This window comes from Chanos chanos, chromosome 1, assembly GCF_902362185.1.
Source record: "Chanos chanos chromosome 1, fChaCha1.1, whole genome shotgun sequence".
In the NCBI taxonomy this organism is placed as follows: Eukaryota; Metazoa; Chordata; class Actinopteri; order Gonorynchiformes; family Chanidae; genus Chanos; species Chanos chanos.
The window spans coordinates 55,110,080-55,128,494 of NC_044495.1; the positions used below are offsets into that span (position 1 = coordinate 55,110,080).

Here is an 18,415-nt window from a genome sequence, read left to right on the forward strand (position 1 = left end):
TCATTTTAGCGTTTTATATTTTATCTTTTTTTCTTTTCTCTCTCTCTTTTTTTTTTTTTTTAAGTTTTTCTTAAAATAGTCCTAATGCAGAGCACCAATATGATTATTCCAAGTATTGCTGCCCACTGTCCAGATTTTACTCACAAATTCAGCTGTCAATCATATAGGAGTATCGTACAGAAAATACATTTGTTAATGGATGCTCTTGCATCGCACAAGAATCGATGTCGTTGTCTGAGGTGACATATCAAGCTCTGTGTGATTGATGTGCATTAATGTAAGCTGTTGTTAAGGAGTTTAAGGTGGATATTTCTTTGGAACGGGGGCTGAGAGTGTTTTAAGTTGGGTGTGTATTAGAAGCTGCTGCTCCTGTTTAGCACGCACTGACAATCTTTACTTTGGTCTGGACACACTGGCACAGACAGCTGCCTTTATCAGTGTCTCAGTGGAATGTTGGCTTTGACTCTGGATCATGTGGATCCACTTACACCTTCCCGCAACATTCCCACTCCACACATATCAACCTCCTCCCGCCTGTCTGTCTGCCGCCCTCTCTCTCTCTCTCTCTCTCGCCCTCTCTCTCTCTCTCTCGCCCTCTCTCTCCCTTTCTCTCCTTCATGCCTCAGTGTCATCATTGTCACCCTTTCCTTTCTCTGCACCTGTTTACTGATTTTACTTCACATATGTATGTACGTTTATTTATTGAAATGTTGAACTATTTATTTATTACGTGGTACAGGACTTTTAGCGTTTTAGTGTCTCATGGCTCATTCAGGGGGGCTAATCAAGCATGCATAAATTGTTATTTATTTAATGGTTTAATAATCGGTCAACCATTAAATGCATTTCATTATGTATTTATCAATATGATTAAACATTATTATTTACAGGGAGGACAATGGCCTTTAAAATAACCATGATCCTTAGCATTAACATATTGATAAATACATGATTACAGGTTTTAGATTCTCTGTTGGGCATTTTAAAGTTAATGTTCATCAGACATTTATCACTAGTATTCATATACTTTAAGGAAGGGAAAAGATGTTTTTATATTACTAATTATACTGAATATGAACTCTCTTCTCAGAGTGCATATGCACATGCATACACATACACATACACACACACACACACCCATCACTAAATTTACTTTATGAATGAGAACTCAAACCCATTTTGATTCACATTTCCTGTGTGTCTCTTTCTCTCTCTGTCTCTCTCTCTCTCTCTCACACACACACACACACACACACACAAAATCACTCTGGCAGGAGTTTCCCACCTTAATCCCCATTCCCACAGATTAAATACATCATTCCTCAGACATTCCATGTGATAAGCACATAGAGCCTCAGCTGAATACTTGCAGTGACACACGGACACACACACACACACACAGCAGAGTCCAGACAATAGTCTGGTCGGTTCTTTCATATTAGTTTTATTTTATCTCAAAATTAATGGATTTGCACACTGACTCTACATTAATTATGAGAAGAATAAGACATAATGAACAGCAGATGGCAAGAAAAATACATTAACGCACAAACATATTACACACAGGATCAGCATCTGTGCACCACGCATAATGTAGAAGCACAGATGTATGGCTAACAGCGCTAGCCAAGCACAAGCCTTTTAACCATAATGATCCTTGGATCAGTGCTGTGCTTGGCTCTTACTGCCATGGTTACTGCCAAAGGGTTTGGCTTGGCTGATGTGCTACTGCCAGACAGAGGCAGGTTTGGGACATTCTAACTTGCAGGCCTCCGTAATCCCTTTAGATTAACAGTGGTCTCTCGCAACTGAGCACAGCAGAGATTGACCTAGATTGCACACATACACACTGGCACTTGCGTCCAGTCACAGGGTGAGAAGCGGAAAAAAAATATAAACAGTCTGGGAGAGATTATGCACCAGGCCTTTAGAATCATCCCTCTCGCTCTCTCTCTCTCTCTCTCTCTCTCTCTCTCTCTCTCTCTCTCTCTCTCTCACTTTCACATAAACCAGTATGAGGACATACTCCTCTGTCAGAGACCTCTCTCTCTCTCGCCCCTCAGACACACACATACACACACACACACACGCTATAAGCTATTCTGGCACAATGAAGTGTTGTTTTAACTGACTTGTGATTGTTTCTAATAATTGCTTTTTGTTTCCAAGATGTCATTTTTCATTCGTTTATCTTAAAGGGCATGAACTTTGACGCATACACAAACGTATTCATAGTAGATATTTTTCACATACGTGTTATGCGCACAGACAGACACCTGTACACAAACTAAAAAGCTCCAAAGACGATTCATAATCTAAGAATGTTCGGAGAATTTTGAGGGTATGATGTTGGATCACGCTTCATAAAAAACAGACTTTCTCATTGGAAACTCACTCTGGTCATCCATACCAGGGTCCCATTATATGCTGCATACCCACTGCTTTCTCTGTCTGTTCTCAGGCCAGGAACAATAAACTAACCAGGTCTCCCTGCTGCATGGTACATGTGTTTGTCAATGATAGTTCCCTTCTGGTAAAGTCAATGCTGTTATTTACCTCTGAGACGGCACCCTTTTTTCCCCCTCCCGGGGCTCCCTGTTGGCCTGTGTTTTCTCTCACTGGATCCTTTATCTTCTATTCGCAGTCCAGTCGCAGGGGCCACGTGTGTGTCTTTCTCTTCGTTAGCCCAGTCCGCCGCTGACTGAAATCCGTTTCGTGTCTTTCAACCCACCGAGGTGTCACTGGAGCGGCTAGAGGAAAGCCAAGCAGTGTTGAAACGGAGATACGTCATGGATTTTTTTTTCTTGCGGACTGGAGTCTTAGTTGAAGCACACAGCCCTTTTGCTGTACATATATATATGTGTGTGTGTTTGCCTGTGTAAATATTTGACACAAGCAACCCATGGCCTTAATGATAATGTAATCTATACAAAGAAACATTCCTGACATTCAAAAAAAAAAATGTTTTCTAAATCCAGTTATTCTAGCTCTGAAGTACTTTTACCATGTCATTTTAGACTCTTATAGTCAAATGTATTGGGTCTAATCAGGTTATAATAACAAAATGTTAGATGAAGTTAGAGCACATCTATGAAAAATGAAATGTATGATCATTTAAGCTATATCTGTATGTATAAAAAAGAAAGAAAAAAAAGATGGAGATCTTTGCTGTAGGAATTTTGCAAGAACCAAAAAAAAAAAACCCGTTTTATGAATCTGTAAAAGCTTTTGCACATTCCATTAAGAAGAAGTGAAAAGAGTGTTCTGTCTGTTTCTTGCTGTGTGTTTTTACGCTTTGCCGGGTCTCTGTCTTGACAGTTTACGGGTGTCTACCCACAGACACCGTGGGGCTGTTGGCAATCTCTTCTCGCCACCTCTTTCCTGTTATTCCCTCTCAAATATGTTTTCCAGTTCCCTACCTCTCCTCTCAATCCGTTTCTCTCTATATTTGAACACCGTCCGTTGTACCTGGACTCTTAAGTGTATTCTTTGTTTTATCACTAGCACATACCACTTTATTGTGTCTCCATCTTATGAGATTTTCAAAAGACCTGTGTTATATAGTGATTAATAAATGTTTTGAAGCATTGCACAAGGCTGCTTGTTCTGTATGGTTTAAGAGACAGAATTGCATGCGTTTTTTTTTTTTTTTTTTGCTTTGAAAAAAAACCTGTAGTAAATTCCCAGAGGGGAGAAGGAATTGCGATCTTGTGATGTTAAAGAAAGCATGCGCTATGGATGATTCCTCAGTGTGCGTGTGTGTGTGTGTGTGTGTGTGTGTGTGTGTGTGTGTGAGGGAACTGTGGGAAATTTTCTTGCTTGTGGGCTTGAGCAGTAAGACCTCTACTTAATTAGGTCAGTGTAGTGCCTTAACTCTGATCATTTATAGACACTAATGCTGTGTCTGTGTGTGTGTGCGTGTGTGTTTGCACATGTGCAAGGGAGAGAGAAAGAAGTTTATTAATTGAGGAAAAGAAACTGTACAAAAATCATTTTATAATTCCTACTTTGTGAACTTAAGATGTATCTGTCAACTCTCCTTCACAGTCAGAGTGGATTTGCTTTGTTGTATTTTCCGTGACAAAAAAAAGACCCTCCGTTCATGCGGAACAAAAAGGGGAGATTAAGTTTCTCTCTCACTTCAGTAAACAGAGGTGTGGTAAACATGAATTAAGCTCTTTTGTTAGGAACACAACTCTGAGAGATAAACTTCATAAGAGTTTATTGATGTGCTGAGATAGTGTGTATGCAGAATCATCCAACGCAAATAAATGAGTAGCTGGAAATCTATGAATAGATAAACTGAATGATAGATGAACTGAAGGGCAGACCTGTGTGTGTGGGTGTGGGTGTGTGTATGGTCTGCTCTCAGAAGCGCGAGTTCACCTTCCTGCCCTGTTTTCTAAATATTTAGACAAGAAAGCATGTGTCGGAGTGATACAATTACAGCAATGTCGACAACCGGGGTAAGCAAACTGCCCAAGGGGGTTACCATGACAACGTGCTGGCAGATCACTAGAGGCCATAGGGAAGGAGGAAGTCAGGTTTGTCAAAGAGTTGAGTCACCCGTGATGAACATGTAAGCACTTCTTACGCTGAGCACCACAAACCGAATAAAAGAATAAGGGAAAAACTACAAGGTAGGTCTTTTGTAGGAGGCAGGCATTATTTCAGTTATTTATTTCATTAAATCAAAAAGAGAAAGAAAAATTTATTTGTCTACTATTTGGAATCTTTTTCCTGTATAAGATAATTAATAAATAAAATATTGTTTATAATCCATATGCTTTCACTAAAAAGAATCAAAAGAATTGTTTGTTTTCAGTTACGTTGTCTATTCAATATCAAAAAATGCAGCCTTATGCTACAAGAGACGGCCCTGGCACAAACCTCCATAATTGGCCATTATCATCCATAAAGACGAGCAGAACTAATTATGATGTGACTATGTGAGTCCTGCATTAGCTGATTTAATCTGGAGGTCTGTCAGAGGCAGTTTGAAACGTTGGCCAGCGGCGGGAGGGCGACGCGCTCTCCGTCTCCAGGGTCCTGGGACCCGTCCGCTAACGTTCACCTGCCATTCACAGCTATTCTGAAACGGACAGACTTCAGAGTAATGTTACACTCAGAAATTACAGTCCTCCTTTCTGTCTGAATGGGCATTTTTTGGGGGGGGCGAATCATCTGATGTCTTCTAAAGACAAACCTTAAGACAAGCTTTCCTGGCTCTTTGATTCGACAGACGCTACCAAAGCGTGAGTGCCACCTTGTGTGTGAATGTCAATGAAATCAGTACAGTTCTTCTGAAAACAAAAACAGAACTGTATGAATCCTAACAAACGTGACATCCTTAATTAAACAATGATGTACGGATTTACTTTTCACTGATTTTTTTTTCTTTTTTAATTTGACAAAATATTTATTTGCTTTATTATATTAAATACACCATTTAGTTTGATATTGTTATCTGTGCTCTTTCTTACACAGAGGCACACACACACACATTAAAAATGCAAAATAAAACGAAGACCAGGAGAATAAATTGAATTAATAAAATAAATTAATAAAATAAAAAAAAAGTAAAAATAATTTTGCTTAAACACGTACAACACACAGGCCATAAACATCATGATAGGACAATTCAAATACGCCATTTTTATTATCAAAGCATCTGAGTGCTGTTAAACATTTGTTCGTGAATGATTCTTTTTGCTGTCTGTTACGATTGATCATAGCGAACTTTCACTCCAGACACACATTAGTCTGTCCCAGGGTAGCGAAGCAACGTTCAGCCTCTTTCCAAATGAGAGTCAAACTCTTCCCCATGTCTATTTCTTGAGCCATCGAATGAGGGCATTTTAATATTGATTCATAAAGGAATTTCCAATAATAAGATGATGAAATAATCATACGAAGCAGAAAAATGATCTCACTGACAAAAAAAAAAAAAACTCCTGTATGAGGATACAGCTGGACGACATGAACAGCAGGATGATTCTCTGAAAATGTCCGTCAGGAACAACGAGTAAGCGTCGTCCGTGCCCGATCACGTTGTCAAAGCGTGACGTCGGGTCGACCTGTGGTCATGGTTGTTTTCTCCTGTGGCGTGAGCCTGCAGAGCGAGCGCGGGCAGCCTGTCGTATTTTAGTGTATGTCTGAGCAGGGTCTGGAGGGAGGGACAGACAGAGCGTCTGCTGGTGAAGAACTGCAGAGGATGAGGAAGAGGAAGGAGAAGGCATGGGAGGCTGGTCCCAAGGGCCTGTTTTAGTCACTGTTGATCCACCCCTAACAAAAACACAGAGAGAGAGATAGGGAGAGAGAGATATTAAACTCCCCTGACCACAAAGAATAACACACACACACACAAACACACGATGGCCCCCATTTACGAAACGAATGTACAACAGAAAGCTGGGCGTGCGGTTATTTCCACACAAAGCTCTGCATTTATCAATGTGGACGTGAGCAGAGGCTACGATCAAAGATAAAGATTAATTTGTCTGATTTTGAGATGACCTAATTGTTAGGCTAGGCTACTGGTGACATAATTACAAGCAGTTAAAATTGAGCAATTAAAAGCAATGGGTAGGCTAACTGATTTGCAACGTGATTGGTTCAATTGGACTTGCGATGTTAAGAGTTTCTATTTAGAGGTTGGAGAAGTTTCTCTTCTTGGATGTACTACGCATCTCCATGTCGCAAACTCTAGGAACGAGGCCTCCAAAATGAGTATATTTAAGGGCGTTATATTTAAATGACGATTGTTTTTAACCACCACATTTATCAACGCCCAGACATTCTTACGTTGTGATTGGTGAGATACGAACATTTCATGATAAGATGATTTCTGTATTCATATCTGCGCTGGTTTTCTACGATAGACTGATAATTGAGGGCCAATGAGAAAAACTGGGCTTTTTTCTTTTTTTTTTACATTTTCTGGCACTGACACTCAGAACAACAGTGATGTCTTTTGGGGTAAATGCAAGTGACTGGACCAGGGCACTGAATTTAAACAGCGGCGTAGAGATGATGCCTGGGAATGATGGAACGGTTGTCTCACGTTGAACACTGAGCTGCGCTGGGTGAAACTCTGTGCTTGGTTCCAAGAGGAGCGTTAACTGGCGGACAGAACCTCTGCTGCTCACCGGAACCCACCTGAACAGGAGAACAGAACGAATTATTCATCTACTGTCTACTTTTTCTGAGATGCCGTTTTCCAATCAATGACTTTCTCTACAGCTGTAAAGCAGTTCTGTTTCCCTACCTGAGGGGGGCAGTATTGATCTCCTCCTCTCTGCGTCTCTCTCAGCCTGGCTAGACTGCTGCTCAGAGTTGCGTTCTCCTTCTCCAGGACTCTTATCCGAATTGTATTTGCATGCAAGTGCTGCTCCATATCTTGCAACATATCTCCTGTGCCTGATGCATAAAAAGGGGAGAGGTCAGAGAAAGAGAAGACAAAAGGGTCAAAATGCAATGTGGTTGATTGCAGCAGTCTTTTGGGCTGAGTTTTGTGTATCTGTGTGTGTGTGTGTGTGTGTGTGTGTGTGTGTGTGTGTCCTACTTTGTACGGATGTTCGATGTGCGGTGTTGAGTTCAGGGAAGGTCACGAGAAGTCTCTCTCTCTGAGCTGCTTGCTCTATCTCCTCCTTTAATCGACACATGCTCTCCTCCAGCTTATCAATACGAGCTCGGAGCCTCTCTCCCTCCTCATGCAGAGAACTACACTGAGACTGGAGAGAGAGAGAGAGAGAGAGAGAGAGAGAGAATAAGATACAAAAATAAAAGGCACAGTTCCTTAACTTATATTTTGTGAGGTGTTCCTTTAGTGTGTGCCCTGTTGCACTGTAGCATACCTTGTTTTGTGCAAGTTGCTCCAGGAGTGTATCTCTTTCCTGTGTGGTTTGTGTAAGTGTGCCAGTGAGCTCTGCTTTCTCATCTTCACTCTCCTCTAGCTGGGTTTGTAGATCTTCACACTGCTTCACTAACGCAGCCACCCGCCCCAACAGTGCCTGCTGCTTCACCTGCATCCCCTTTATACACACACACACACACACACACACACACACACACACGCACACAAACAAACAAATTTTGCTCCAGGTCAAGATCAATAGCCCGAAACCAATCCTATCCCTAACCAAAGAAATACTTTGGAACTGTAATAAACAGAATGCCATATCAAACACACACAGACACACACTCACACACACACACACACACACACAAACACACACACACACACACACACACCTCGTTTTGGCGCTGGACACTGTGGTACTTGGCAGTCTCTTTCTCCAGCAGCAGCTGTGTGCTACTGAGCTCTCTCTCCAGGGCTTGCCTCCTCTCCTCCTCTTCTCTGCACGTCTCTTTCTCCAAATGCACCTCCCCTCGCAGCCTGTCTCCCTCACGCTCTGCTCGGATAGCAGGGAGCGTATACAATTCAAAGATACGGTCTGTTTTCAAATCTCTTCCAGACTTCTCAAATATGAGTACACGAGGTTATCGAAATGAGAAAGAGGGCATTCTGTCATTGGAAACGTGACTGCTGACAATGCACTTTTGTTTCAGAGGTGACAAAATATTGTGGGGGAAAAAAAAGGTTATTCTTACCAAGGTTAGTCAGAGTTTGCCTCTGCGAATCCAATTCCGCACTCAGCTTGGAATTTTCCTCCCGTAAAGATGTAATTTCTGATAAAGAATAATTTGAGTCATTTCAGTGAGCGTGTATTATGCATCTCTTTTTAAGTTTTACAAACGTTTTCGGGCTTTCTGCTCAATAGCTTTGCAGCTATCGTTAATTAGAGTATCTATCACTCATGGATGTCCCTGTCTCTGACTTTAAAAATAGAAATGTGAGAATTCTTTAATAGCAGCGTTTATCAACTCTACTTATCGCTTTAAGTCTTTTCCTACCTCTCTCCAGCTCCTCTTGCTCCCCCTGTAGCCTTTTCACCAATTCCTCTCCTCTGGACTTCACCTCCTGCAGCCTGTTCTTCTGTTCCTCTTCTCTCCTCCTGCTGTCCTCCCTCTCCCTCTGCACAGTCTCCTCCTCTCTCTCTAAACGCAACGTGAGTTTCTCTCTGTCTTCCTCCACTCCGTTTAGTTTCTTTTTCAGTGCCTCTATGGTCTCCCTTACCTTCAATCAAAAATAAACAATGGCAGGGTTTATATGTCATATTTCTGTCTCAAACTGCTTTCTTTAATGAGTCAGACAACCTAAAACAGGAACTGATAACACAGTTGTCAGGATGTTGATCTATTTTTTTTTTTTTTGAGGGAGGGAGCTTTATTGGTCAGCACTGACCTTCGCAAGCTCATTTTCAACCCACTAGCAGCACTAGACTGGAAATCAACACAACAGCCAAGCACATTGCAGTTAAACATACTGTGTATGACAGTGATGAAATTAAAAAAAAAAAAAAAACCTACAACTGTAAAAGAGCCACACTAACTCAGAACAGACTTTCATGCATGTTTTCACCACATAACCCAAGTACAAAATGATCTCTGTGACTACACACAGTAGGTGATTTGTTGGGGATGAGGGGGGATGCCATCCCCCTTATTAGCAAAATGACAAAAATGCATCCCCCTAGTTCACCTGCCATCCCTCTATATACTCTGTGGAGTAGTGTCAGTGACCGTTGGGCCATCTCTCCTGTTGGCCATTGGGCCATCTCCCTGTTAAAAAATAACAAATAGCCTACTGACTACACACTATACCTCCAGGACGTGTTTCCCTAGTCTGCCCATGTCTTTGCGCTGTTCACACGTCCACTGTGCCACATCACAAGCTGACAGGTGACCCAGCTGCAGTGAGTCCTCCACTGTCACCATCAGTTGCTTCAGAGAGCAGGGCAGACCTAGAGACTGGCACAAAGACACCAGGGCCTCACTGCTTTCCTTAAAGCTCATCTGCACCCCGCCACAGGCCTCACAGGGCACCGAGGAGGACTCCGCCGTCTGGCAGCCAACACTTTTCAACTCCGCAGCGGAATCTGTTGTGTGGAGACGAGGTGAGGGGGCGCTGAGAATGGACTTGTGAAAGTTTGAGGAAGAGGCACTTAAAGCTGCTTTGTCGAGCTTGGACGACGAGATGCTCTTACGAGAGCTGGTTACAGAGGCTGTGGATCTTGACTCCTGGCTGTGGATGAAGGGGGCACTTGATGCCACTCTGATTTTGGCAGTGCTGACATCTTCGTGTGAGGCATTGTGCTGGATCTGCTGTCTGGAGCCATAGCTGACGTTTTGTGGAAAAGACGCTTTGCATGCATCCTGTGTGTAGATACAGACACAACAACATGAGAAAGACAGAAGAGCTCTGAAACTGTATGTTTAGAGTACACAGAAATATAGGATGCACCAATGGGATTGCGTGTTTCAGTGTCTGTGAAAGTTCACCCTTTCACTAACTCAACTTCCTGAACATGCCATTACTACTATAATTTTTGAGACAGTTCAGCTGCTAGGTATTAGTACCTCTATTACAGACAGTTGTCAACAAGCTCTTGAACATTACATGAGGCTCACCCCTTGTGCATGTTGCTTGCTGAGCTGGACCAAGTTATTCCAATAATTTTTGACAACTGGACCAAGGGAGACAGAGACTCCGCTTTGACCAGACCGTGATGCCCTCCTCTGTCCTCCCAGCATCAGCTCAGCATAGGTGTTAAAACTCTGGATCAGGAGCATCAGCCTGTGCCCAGGACACACACACACATTCACACCAGAAGAACTGTAACCAGCAAAACAAGTGGATTATTAGTTCGCACTGATATCTAAAATGTTTCGGAACGAAAAGACCGGCTATAGAACTACGTTTAATGTCTGCGTTGGTCACCTGTCAATCACCAGTTCTAAGAGAACTATGTGTGCATGCTGACTGAAGTCCTCTTCGCCGTCTACATAATCGTACTGTTCCAAGAGGTACACCAAGTCTAAATTACAGGATAACTTGTCAGGGAACTTCCAGGATGCGAAACGGACAGGTCCTGTTCTGGAGAACACATCCAAAACGGTCCCTTGGAGATCAGTAAGGTCTCTCCGAAGACTGTCGATACAATCCTGGCGACCCAAAAGATAAGCCATTGTTCGGTGACATTCATTTAGTATGTGAAGTTCATTATCGTATTTCTATTCTGTACGTGTTTCTTGGATTCATCAGTGTGTGACTTGACAGGAAATGTGACACACTCTCGGCAGTACCTTTGTTGTCAACTCATTTCCATGGTGAACTGTAGGCAGCCGGAATGAACAACATGTCCCACAATCCTCTTGAAACGTCTTCCCGGAAGTAGTTACCCCTGCTTTCTAGCCATTTTTCTGCGTCTTGCTAGTCGAATATTTTTGAGTGAATAGCTAAACTTACTGCTGTTTCTCTAAAGGCTTGCAAGACCGAACTTTTTTCGGTGTTGCAAAGTCTGAAGTGGGAAATCTTGAATTTACGTTTTCAGTGGTCGCTGGATAGTCAACACTAGGCAGTATAATAGTTAACCTAATTTAGATTACGCGGTAGCAAGCTAGCCTGTCTGTATTGCGCAGCCATGCCGCCCGGGCCTGTACAAATCGTTCAACCGGAGTCCAAGGTAAGCTTTGTTAGCATTAGCATTTTACGTTTTAGATAAAACGAAAATATTTTACGGCTATGAAGTGTTCTAGCTCTTTTGTATGTAAGTCTATATGTTTAGGTTTTTATCAAGGTAAAGGTTAAATGTTGAGGTTTTTGTGCACTCTCGATCACTGACCAGTTTCGTTAGCAGCCCAGCTAGCTAAATTAAACAACCTCTGCACTTTCTTAAACTAGCTTTAGCTCATGTCCCAAATAATTTTGGTTGGAGCAGCTTATATCGGCAACAGATTCTTTGAGTGTTGTTTTGTCCTGCTAGCATGTATAGGTAACTTTGCGTTACCTTAACTTCAACAGTTAAGGTGACATTTTGTGCCCAGTTAAAAGCTGTCCAGATTCCAAGTCAGTATCCAATATTCAGCTACTTTATTGATTAGATGTGAACGGTTCATCATAACTCTTCTGATCATTTTGACTGCTCCCTGTATTTTCCAAATATTAGCCAGAGGAACCAAAGGAGGAAACTCCCGCCACCAAACCCATCGTTGGAATAATCTATCCGCCTCCTGAGGTCCGGAACATCGTTGACAAGACAGCGAGTTTCGTGGCCAGGTTTGACTGCGTCTTTGATTTTTATGATAAGAAATCATTGTCATAAGGTCAATTTTAATCATTCTGTGTCTGTTATTACTTTGTTTCCTCACATGTTGGTGTATGTGTTAGTGCACAGTCACCTCTAATTTCTCTTTCATCACCAGGAATGGACCAGAGTTTGAAGCTAGGATTCGACAGAACGAGATCAACAACCCCAAATTCAACTTTCTGAACCCCACCGATCCATACCATGCCTATTACCGCCACAAGGTCAATGAGTTCAAAGAGGGCAAGGCGCAGGAGCCATCGGCAGCTGTTCCGAAGGTCATGCAGCAGCAGGCCATGCAGCAAGCCCAACAGCAGCTACCACAGAAGGTCAGAGCCCTTCCACTTCCCTGAGGACCAAAACCACTACACACACAATCTCTGATACACTGATACAGCCACTGCCTTTTACCTATCACTGTTACCACAGTAGTAACAAATGCCACCTTAGACTGGAGGTTTATCGTTTTCCTCTGACTTGTGACATCTAGTGTAATGCCAGTTCTAAGGCTCTCAGTGTTGTTTTTCTATCGACAATAGCAATTTTATGAAAATGCAGCATTCGTAGTACACAGTATTGTATGCTAGCTGTTGCATTACGCTTCCAGGGCTGTACATTGCCAAAACACTCTGCACATACAGTCCTCTCAGATTTTTAGGTCAGAAAAGTTGGTTGTGCTAAATGTGTCGTCTTGTCTTTTTAAAAAATTCCCCTCTCTAGGTCCAGGCCCAGGTGATCCAAGAGACCGTTGTACCCAAGGAGCCCCCACCGGAGTTCGAGTTCATCGCCGACCCTCCCTCCATCTCGGCGTTTGACCTGGATGTGGTGAAGCTGACGGCTCAGTTTGTGGCTCGTAATGGGCGGCAGTTCCTGACGCAGCTCATGCAGAAGGAACAGAGGAACTACCAGTTCGATTTCCTGCGCCCGCAGCACAGCCTCTTCAACTACTTCACCAAACTCGTGGAGCAGTACACCAAGGTACAGCACCAAGTTATGGACCAAACTGAGCTCAAAGTCTGTGATGAAGTCACACATTCTAGTTTCAGGCAGCACGGCTGGAGCTAAACAAGCACTGAGTGATATTTTGAAATTGTGGGGAATTGCCTGAAGACAAAAGGCGAAGAAATTTGATTTTAAACCGAGTTTGGGCGTGTTACAGACCAAAAAAAGATGTCTCCTTGGAAAAAGGTGTATGGGTTATGGGCAGTATTAATTATGTGAGGGTTCTTTTACTGTGTGTGTATTGTATTGGCCGAAGGTTTATGTAACATTCACGATACACCTGCCTGTGTTGTATTCCAATGTGTTTGTTATTTCTGTCAGCTCTAGCTTCTCGTAAAGTTTTTTTTTTTTTTTTCCCGTAGCTGTGTTTATAATTTAGCTCACTTGTACAACCTGTCTGTTCTCCAGGTTCTGATCCCACCTAAAGGACTTCTGCAAAAACTAAAAAAAGAGGCAGAGAACCCACGCGAGGTTCTTGATCAGGTGAGAATCCAAATCTTCCACTGGTCCATACATAGGTTTTTTTGGACTGTAGTCATCTGTGTCTCAACATTTCTGTTACAGGTGGTCGTTGCAAAAATAAGAATCACATAATGTTAGGATATCTCTTATGAGCAGTCGCTATTTTCATTTAAACATCTGTTCAGTATATATAAAACCATATTTAATGTTGTCTTTGTTGCTCTGATTGCTTTGGACGTGTCCCGTAGGTGAGGTACCGGGTGGAGTGGGCTAAATTCCAGGAGCGGGAGAGGAAGAAAGAGGAGGAGGAACGAGAAAAAGAGAGGGTTGCTTATGCTCAGATTGATTGGCACGACTTTGTTGTCGTGGAAACCGTAGACTTCCAGCCCAATGAGCAAGGTAAGTGAGAGAGTTCTTTCAGCAGCTTTGCAGCTCCATTAAACATGTATTTTAGGTATGCGTTTAGCTTTGCTGAGTGTGTATCTGCACACCTGATGGCTTTGTGTGCCAGTTTCTCCAGTCCCTTGAGTATTCTGTGGTTCAAATGTATGTGGGCTTGGTATGGAGAGATTTGATGGTAAGAGGCTTCTTGTGTCCCACAGGTCACTTCCCTCCTCCTACCACGCCCGAGGAGCTGGGCGCACGAATCCTGATCCAGGAACGTTATGAGAAGTTTGGAGAGAGCGAGGAGGTAGAGATGGAGGTGGAAAGTGAGGATGAGGAGGATGAAAGGGAGGTCCGAGACGAAGGTCACGCGGCTCAGCCTGACCAGGACACACAGCTCCAAGACATGGACGAGGTGAGGGCTGCAAACCTTAGAAAGAAAAATAAATAGGTTTCAAGAACTCGTCTTGGGCGTGTGGTAAAAATGTTGCTGTACAGATGGATTTTTTTGTTTGTTGTCTATAGTATAGACTGAACCTAATTCTGTTTTCTTTCCTACAGGGCTCTGATGAAGAGGATGACGGGATGAAGGCTCCACTGCCACCTGACAACCCTATGCCCCCACCTCTGCCTCCAACTCCAGACCAGGTCATCATCCGCAAGGATTATGACCCCAAGGGTGAGGCCCTCGCTCTTCTGTCACAACAATCTGTCAGTAATATGGAACAGCAGTAGAAAAACACATATTTTGGACATGTTAATTTCCATGGCAATCTTTTATGTCAAAACCATACATGTTTACAATCAATCACATCAAATGATACCATCTCGTGACCTTTGCTTGTCTCTCCCCCTTTGCCGCATCTTAGCCTCTAAGCCGCAGCTCCCTGTGGCCGCCCCCGACGAGTATCTCATCTCCCCCATTACCGGGGAGAAGATCCCAGCCAGCAAGATGCAGGAGCACATGCGCATTGGCCTGCTGGATCCACGCTGGCTGGAGCAGAGAGACCGCAGCATCCGCGAGCGACAGATCGAAGAGGAAGTGTACGCGCCCGGCCTCGACATCGAGAGCAGCCTGAAACAGCTGGCAGAAAGGCGTACCGATATCTTCGGCGTGGAGGAGACGGCCATCGGTAAAAAGATCGGAGAAGAGGAGATCCAGAAACCGGAAGAGAAGGTGAACGGACAACAAAGAGATTTATGAAAAGCTGATAAGTTTTGTTATCTTTACATTATGTTAACACAGTCTCTCTCTCTCTCTCTCTGTCTCTGTCCCTAGGTGACATGGGACGGTCACTCTGGCAGCATGGCACGCACGCAGCAGGCAGCCCAGGCGAACATCACTCTGCAGGAGCAGATCGAAGCCATCCACAAAGCCAAAGGCCTGGTACAGGAGGACGATACCAAGGAGAAGATTGGCCCCAGCAAGCCCAATGAGCTGCCTCAGCCACCCATGCCCTCCTCTGCCCCTAGTCTGCCCAAACCCACCCCACCGGTCAGCACCGCTCCCAGACCACCGCCCACCGTGAGTCTCCTACATTTATTCAGCATGTCATCCCCGAGTAGACAACAGATTTCAGATGGTCTGCACAACTGCTGACCAAAATATGACTTTTTTTTGCCGATTGCTTTGTTTTGATATTTCTTTTCCTTTTTTTTTTTTTTTTCCCCGATTAGCAGGTTTGTTCTAGCAAAATCTAACACATCACATTGGTTTTAGTAAATTCAGACAGATAACATTGCCTTGGTTGCCTCTCCAAAAATATCTGTTGTTTTTATTTTACTCAGTTGTGATTTTGTACTGCTGACTGAGTGTTAATGTACATTTGCTGTATGTTGTGTGTGTGTGTGTGTGTGTGTATTTTTCAGATGCCTCCTCCAGTGCGTACCACTCTGCTGTCTGCAGTGCCAGTGATCCCGCGGCCTCCCATGGCACCTGTGGTGCGTTTGTCTCCTGGGCAAGTCCTCACGCCTGTGCCACCCATGCTGCACGCCCCTCGCATCAACGTCGTGCCGATGCCACCCTCCGCCCCCCACATTATGGCACCCAGACCTCCACCTATGGTCGTTCCTGCAGGTCAGTCATCACTGCAGCTCAGAGACCTGTTCACAGATAGAAGAGCTTAGTTTGAAACAGTGTGTGTGTTTGACTTTGGGTGAAGATACTGTTCTTAATGTACTGAAAGGCTTGTCAATGGAATATAAATCTTTTAACTGAGTAACTGTTTGTGCGAGTTAATCCAAGATTGTTCACTAAGAGAACTTTTATTACTGGTTGTGGTTGAGGCAAAATCAAATGCGCTCTAATTTCTTGAATTCTCCGAGGCCTGCTGAAGGCTGCCTGTCTCTCTGCGAAGCTGTTTCTTTTTTTGTCCCTTCTGAATAAAAATGCAACTTGTTGTTCTCCTTCCCCAGCATTTGTGCCCACACCACCAGTGCCTCAGCCCCCCAGCTCCGCTCCCGCCCCCGTGCCGCCAGCCCACCCTCCGCCTCCGTCCGATGATGAACCTGTGAGCAAGAAGATGAAGACAGAGGACAACCTCATCCCAGAAGAGGAGTTCTTACGCAGGAACAAGGTACGTACCCCGCTGTAGCGCGAATACTGACAGCCCGGTGTAACACAGACAGGCGGGCCAAAGGTTGGGATCTCTGGAACAAAGACTAGGTGCACTATTGTAGCAGAATTAGGGTGAATCAGTGCTGTCTGTAGCTTTGGAAACTAAATTTCCCTCTGTGTTTTTGGTGCTATTTAATTGGCATGGTTTTTTTTTTTTTTTTTTTTTTTTTTAATAAGCCGCATGGTGTGTTGTGGGTGTGAAAAGTTTAGTCACTTGTGGTATTTGACATGCAGACAGACCTCAGTCTGACCGCACAGGAGGAACGAACAACAAACACAATAGACCTGTCTTGCACGTCTGTTCATATACAGGTCAAAGTTGCACCAGAGAAAGGGATCTTACTGATCCATATATGCCAATCAAGATATATCCCCTACACACACCCTTTGAAAGCAGTGGACGTTGTTTGTAAAGGAGCAGCCTCCCTAAATTCTTTTACCCTGTCTGTTCCCAGGGCCCAGTGGCAGTGAAGGTGCAGGTGCCCAATATGCAAGACAAGACGGAATGGAAGCTGAGCGGACAAGTACTCAACTTCACCATGCCACTCACGGATCAGGTACGGAGTAAACAGCATGACATCACTCACATGACATCACTAAGACAAGAAACAGCCACGTATGGACTGCCCACGGACACGCACGCACACACACACCTACCTGCCCAGCTCTGGTACGAATGATTAAGAGTTTTTGTAATCTGTTTTCCTTTTGTTCTTTCCAGGTATCTGTCATAAAGGTTAAGATTCATGAATCTACGGGCATGCCAGCTGGCAAACAGAAACTCCAGTATGAGGTAAATATCAGAAAAGTCAGATATTGTTCTTTGCATTTAATGCAGGCTGTGTGTTGGTCTCTTTTATTTTATCCTATTTTGACTTTTACAGTGGTTATCAAACTGTTGTTACCCTCAAAATAATTCTATACTTTATCTTAATGTTTGTGGTTTTTCAAGCATGTTCTTGATGTGCTTTTACATCCTATTTATTATTATATATATTTATGTATATATTTTTTTTTATGAATTAAAACACTTCCGTGTTGATTCTCCTTCCTCTAGGGTATTTTCATCAAAGACTCAAACTCTCTGGCCTATTACAACATGAACAATGGTGCAGTCATTCACTTGGCCCTGAAAGAGAGAGGAGGAAGGAAGAAATGATATGTGTTCTCCTTCCAGTACTTTCTTTGCAGTCAAAGACCCTCCATCCAGTGTCCTGGGTCATTATTCTATTCTGTCTTCACCAGTGTTTCACAGTCCTGTTCCTAAAGGGCCCACAGCATTGTGCATTTTACATCTCTCCTTGCTCAAACACACCTGATTCAACATATCAGCTACTTATAAAACCTTTGGGTGGCTGAAATGGGAGTGTTAATGCACGGAGAGAAGTGAAATGTAGGTTGGGGGAGCATGATTAGGAAACACTGATCTATAAAAAATTGTTGGTAGTGAGGGCGCTTGAGGAAAATAATAGTTGTGAATCATACACATTTGATTCTGTGTAACACCACATTGAAAATAGTTTGTCAGAATATTGAAAGAATATTGAATCGCTAATCTGTGCTTTGACTTTTAGCATGGTTTTCCTTCTTTGCCGTTTGTTTCTAGGATAAGCCGGCTTTTAAATGTAAGCCGTTAATTTTTAAGTTGCTTTTCACTGAACGATGTTTATTGTGCTTGAGTCAGTTTGTGTACGGTCACTCTTGTATCAACAGTGAACATCTTCCTCTTAAAAATAAATAT

The 18,415-nt window shown here is 43.3% G+C and overlaps 3 protein-coding genes across 3 annotated transcripts; 1 reads left to right on the forward strand and 2 right to left on the reverse strand.

The window, feature by feature from the left end:
* Window positions 1-6,083: 6,083 nt before the first annotated feature.
* Window positions 6,084-10,695, reverse strand: LOC115805163 (coiled-coil domain-containing protein 157-like). The gene is made up of 8 exons (XM_030765659.1): window positions 10,534-10,695; window positions 9,727-10,278; window positions 8,254-8,478; window positions 7,857-7,955; window positions 7,565-7,733; window positions 7,268-7,419; window positions 7,064-7,158; window positions 6,084-6,285 (listed from the first exon to the last, which is right to left on the reverse strand). The coding sequence occupies exons 1-8, from the start codon at window positions 10,693-10,695 to the stop codon at window positions 6,084-6,086; spliced, it is 1,656 nt and encodes a 551-aa protein (XP_030621519.1).
* A 144-nt stretch (window positions 10,696-10,839) lies between these two features.
* LOC115826900 (coiled-coil domain-containing protein 157-like) lies at window positions 10,840-11,091 on the reverse strand. Its single transcript, XM_030790851.1, has one exon. The coding sequence runs from the start codon at window positions 11,089-11,091 to the stop codon at window positions 10,840-10,842; it is 252 nt and encodes an 83-aa protein (XP_030646711.1).
* Window positions 11,092-11,330: 239 nt separating this feature from the next.
* Window positions 11,331-18,412, forward strand: sf3a1 (splicing factor 3a, subunit 1). Its single transcript, XM_030786034.1, has 15 exons — window positions 11,331-11,588; window positions 12,072-12,181; window positions 12,328-12,538; window positions 12,930-13,187; window positions 13,620-13,694; window positions 13,922-14,072; window positions 14,276-14,472; window positions 14,619-14,736; window positions 14,927-15,234; window positions 15,337-15,582; window positions 15,927-16,134; window positions 16,473-16,633; window positions 17,130-17,231; window positions 17,396-17,467; window positions 17,732-18,412. The coding sequence occupies exons 1-15, from the start codon at window positions 11,547-11,549 to the stop codon at window positions 17,831-17,833; spliced, it is 2,361 nt and encodes a 786-aa protein (XP_030641894.1). The 5' UTR covers window positions 11,331-11,546; the 3' UTR covers window positions 17,834-18,412.
* The last annotated feature ends 3 nt before the right edge of the window (window positions 18,413-18,415 follow it).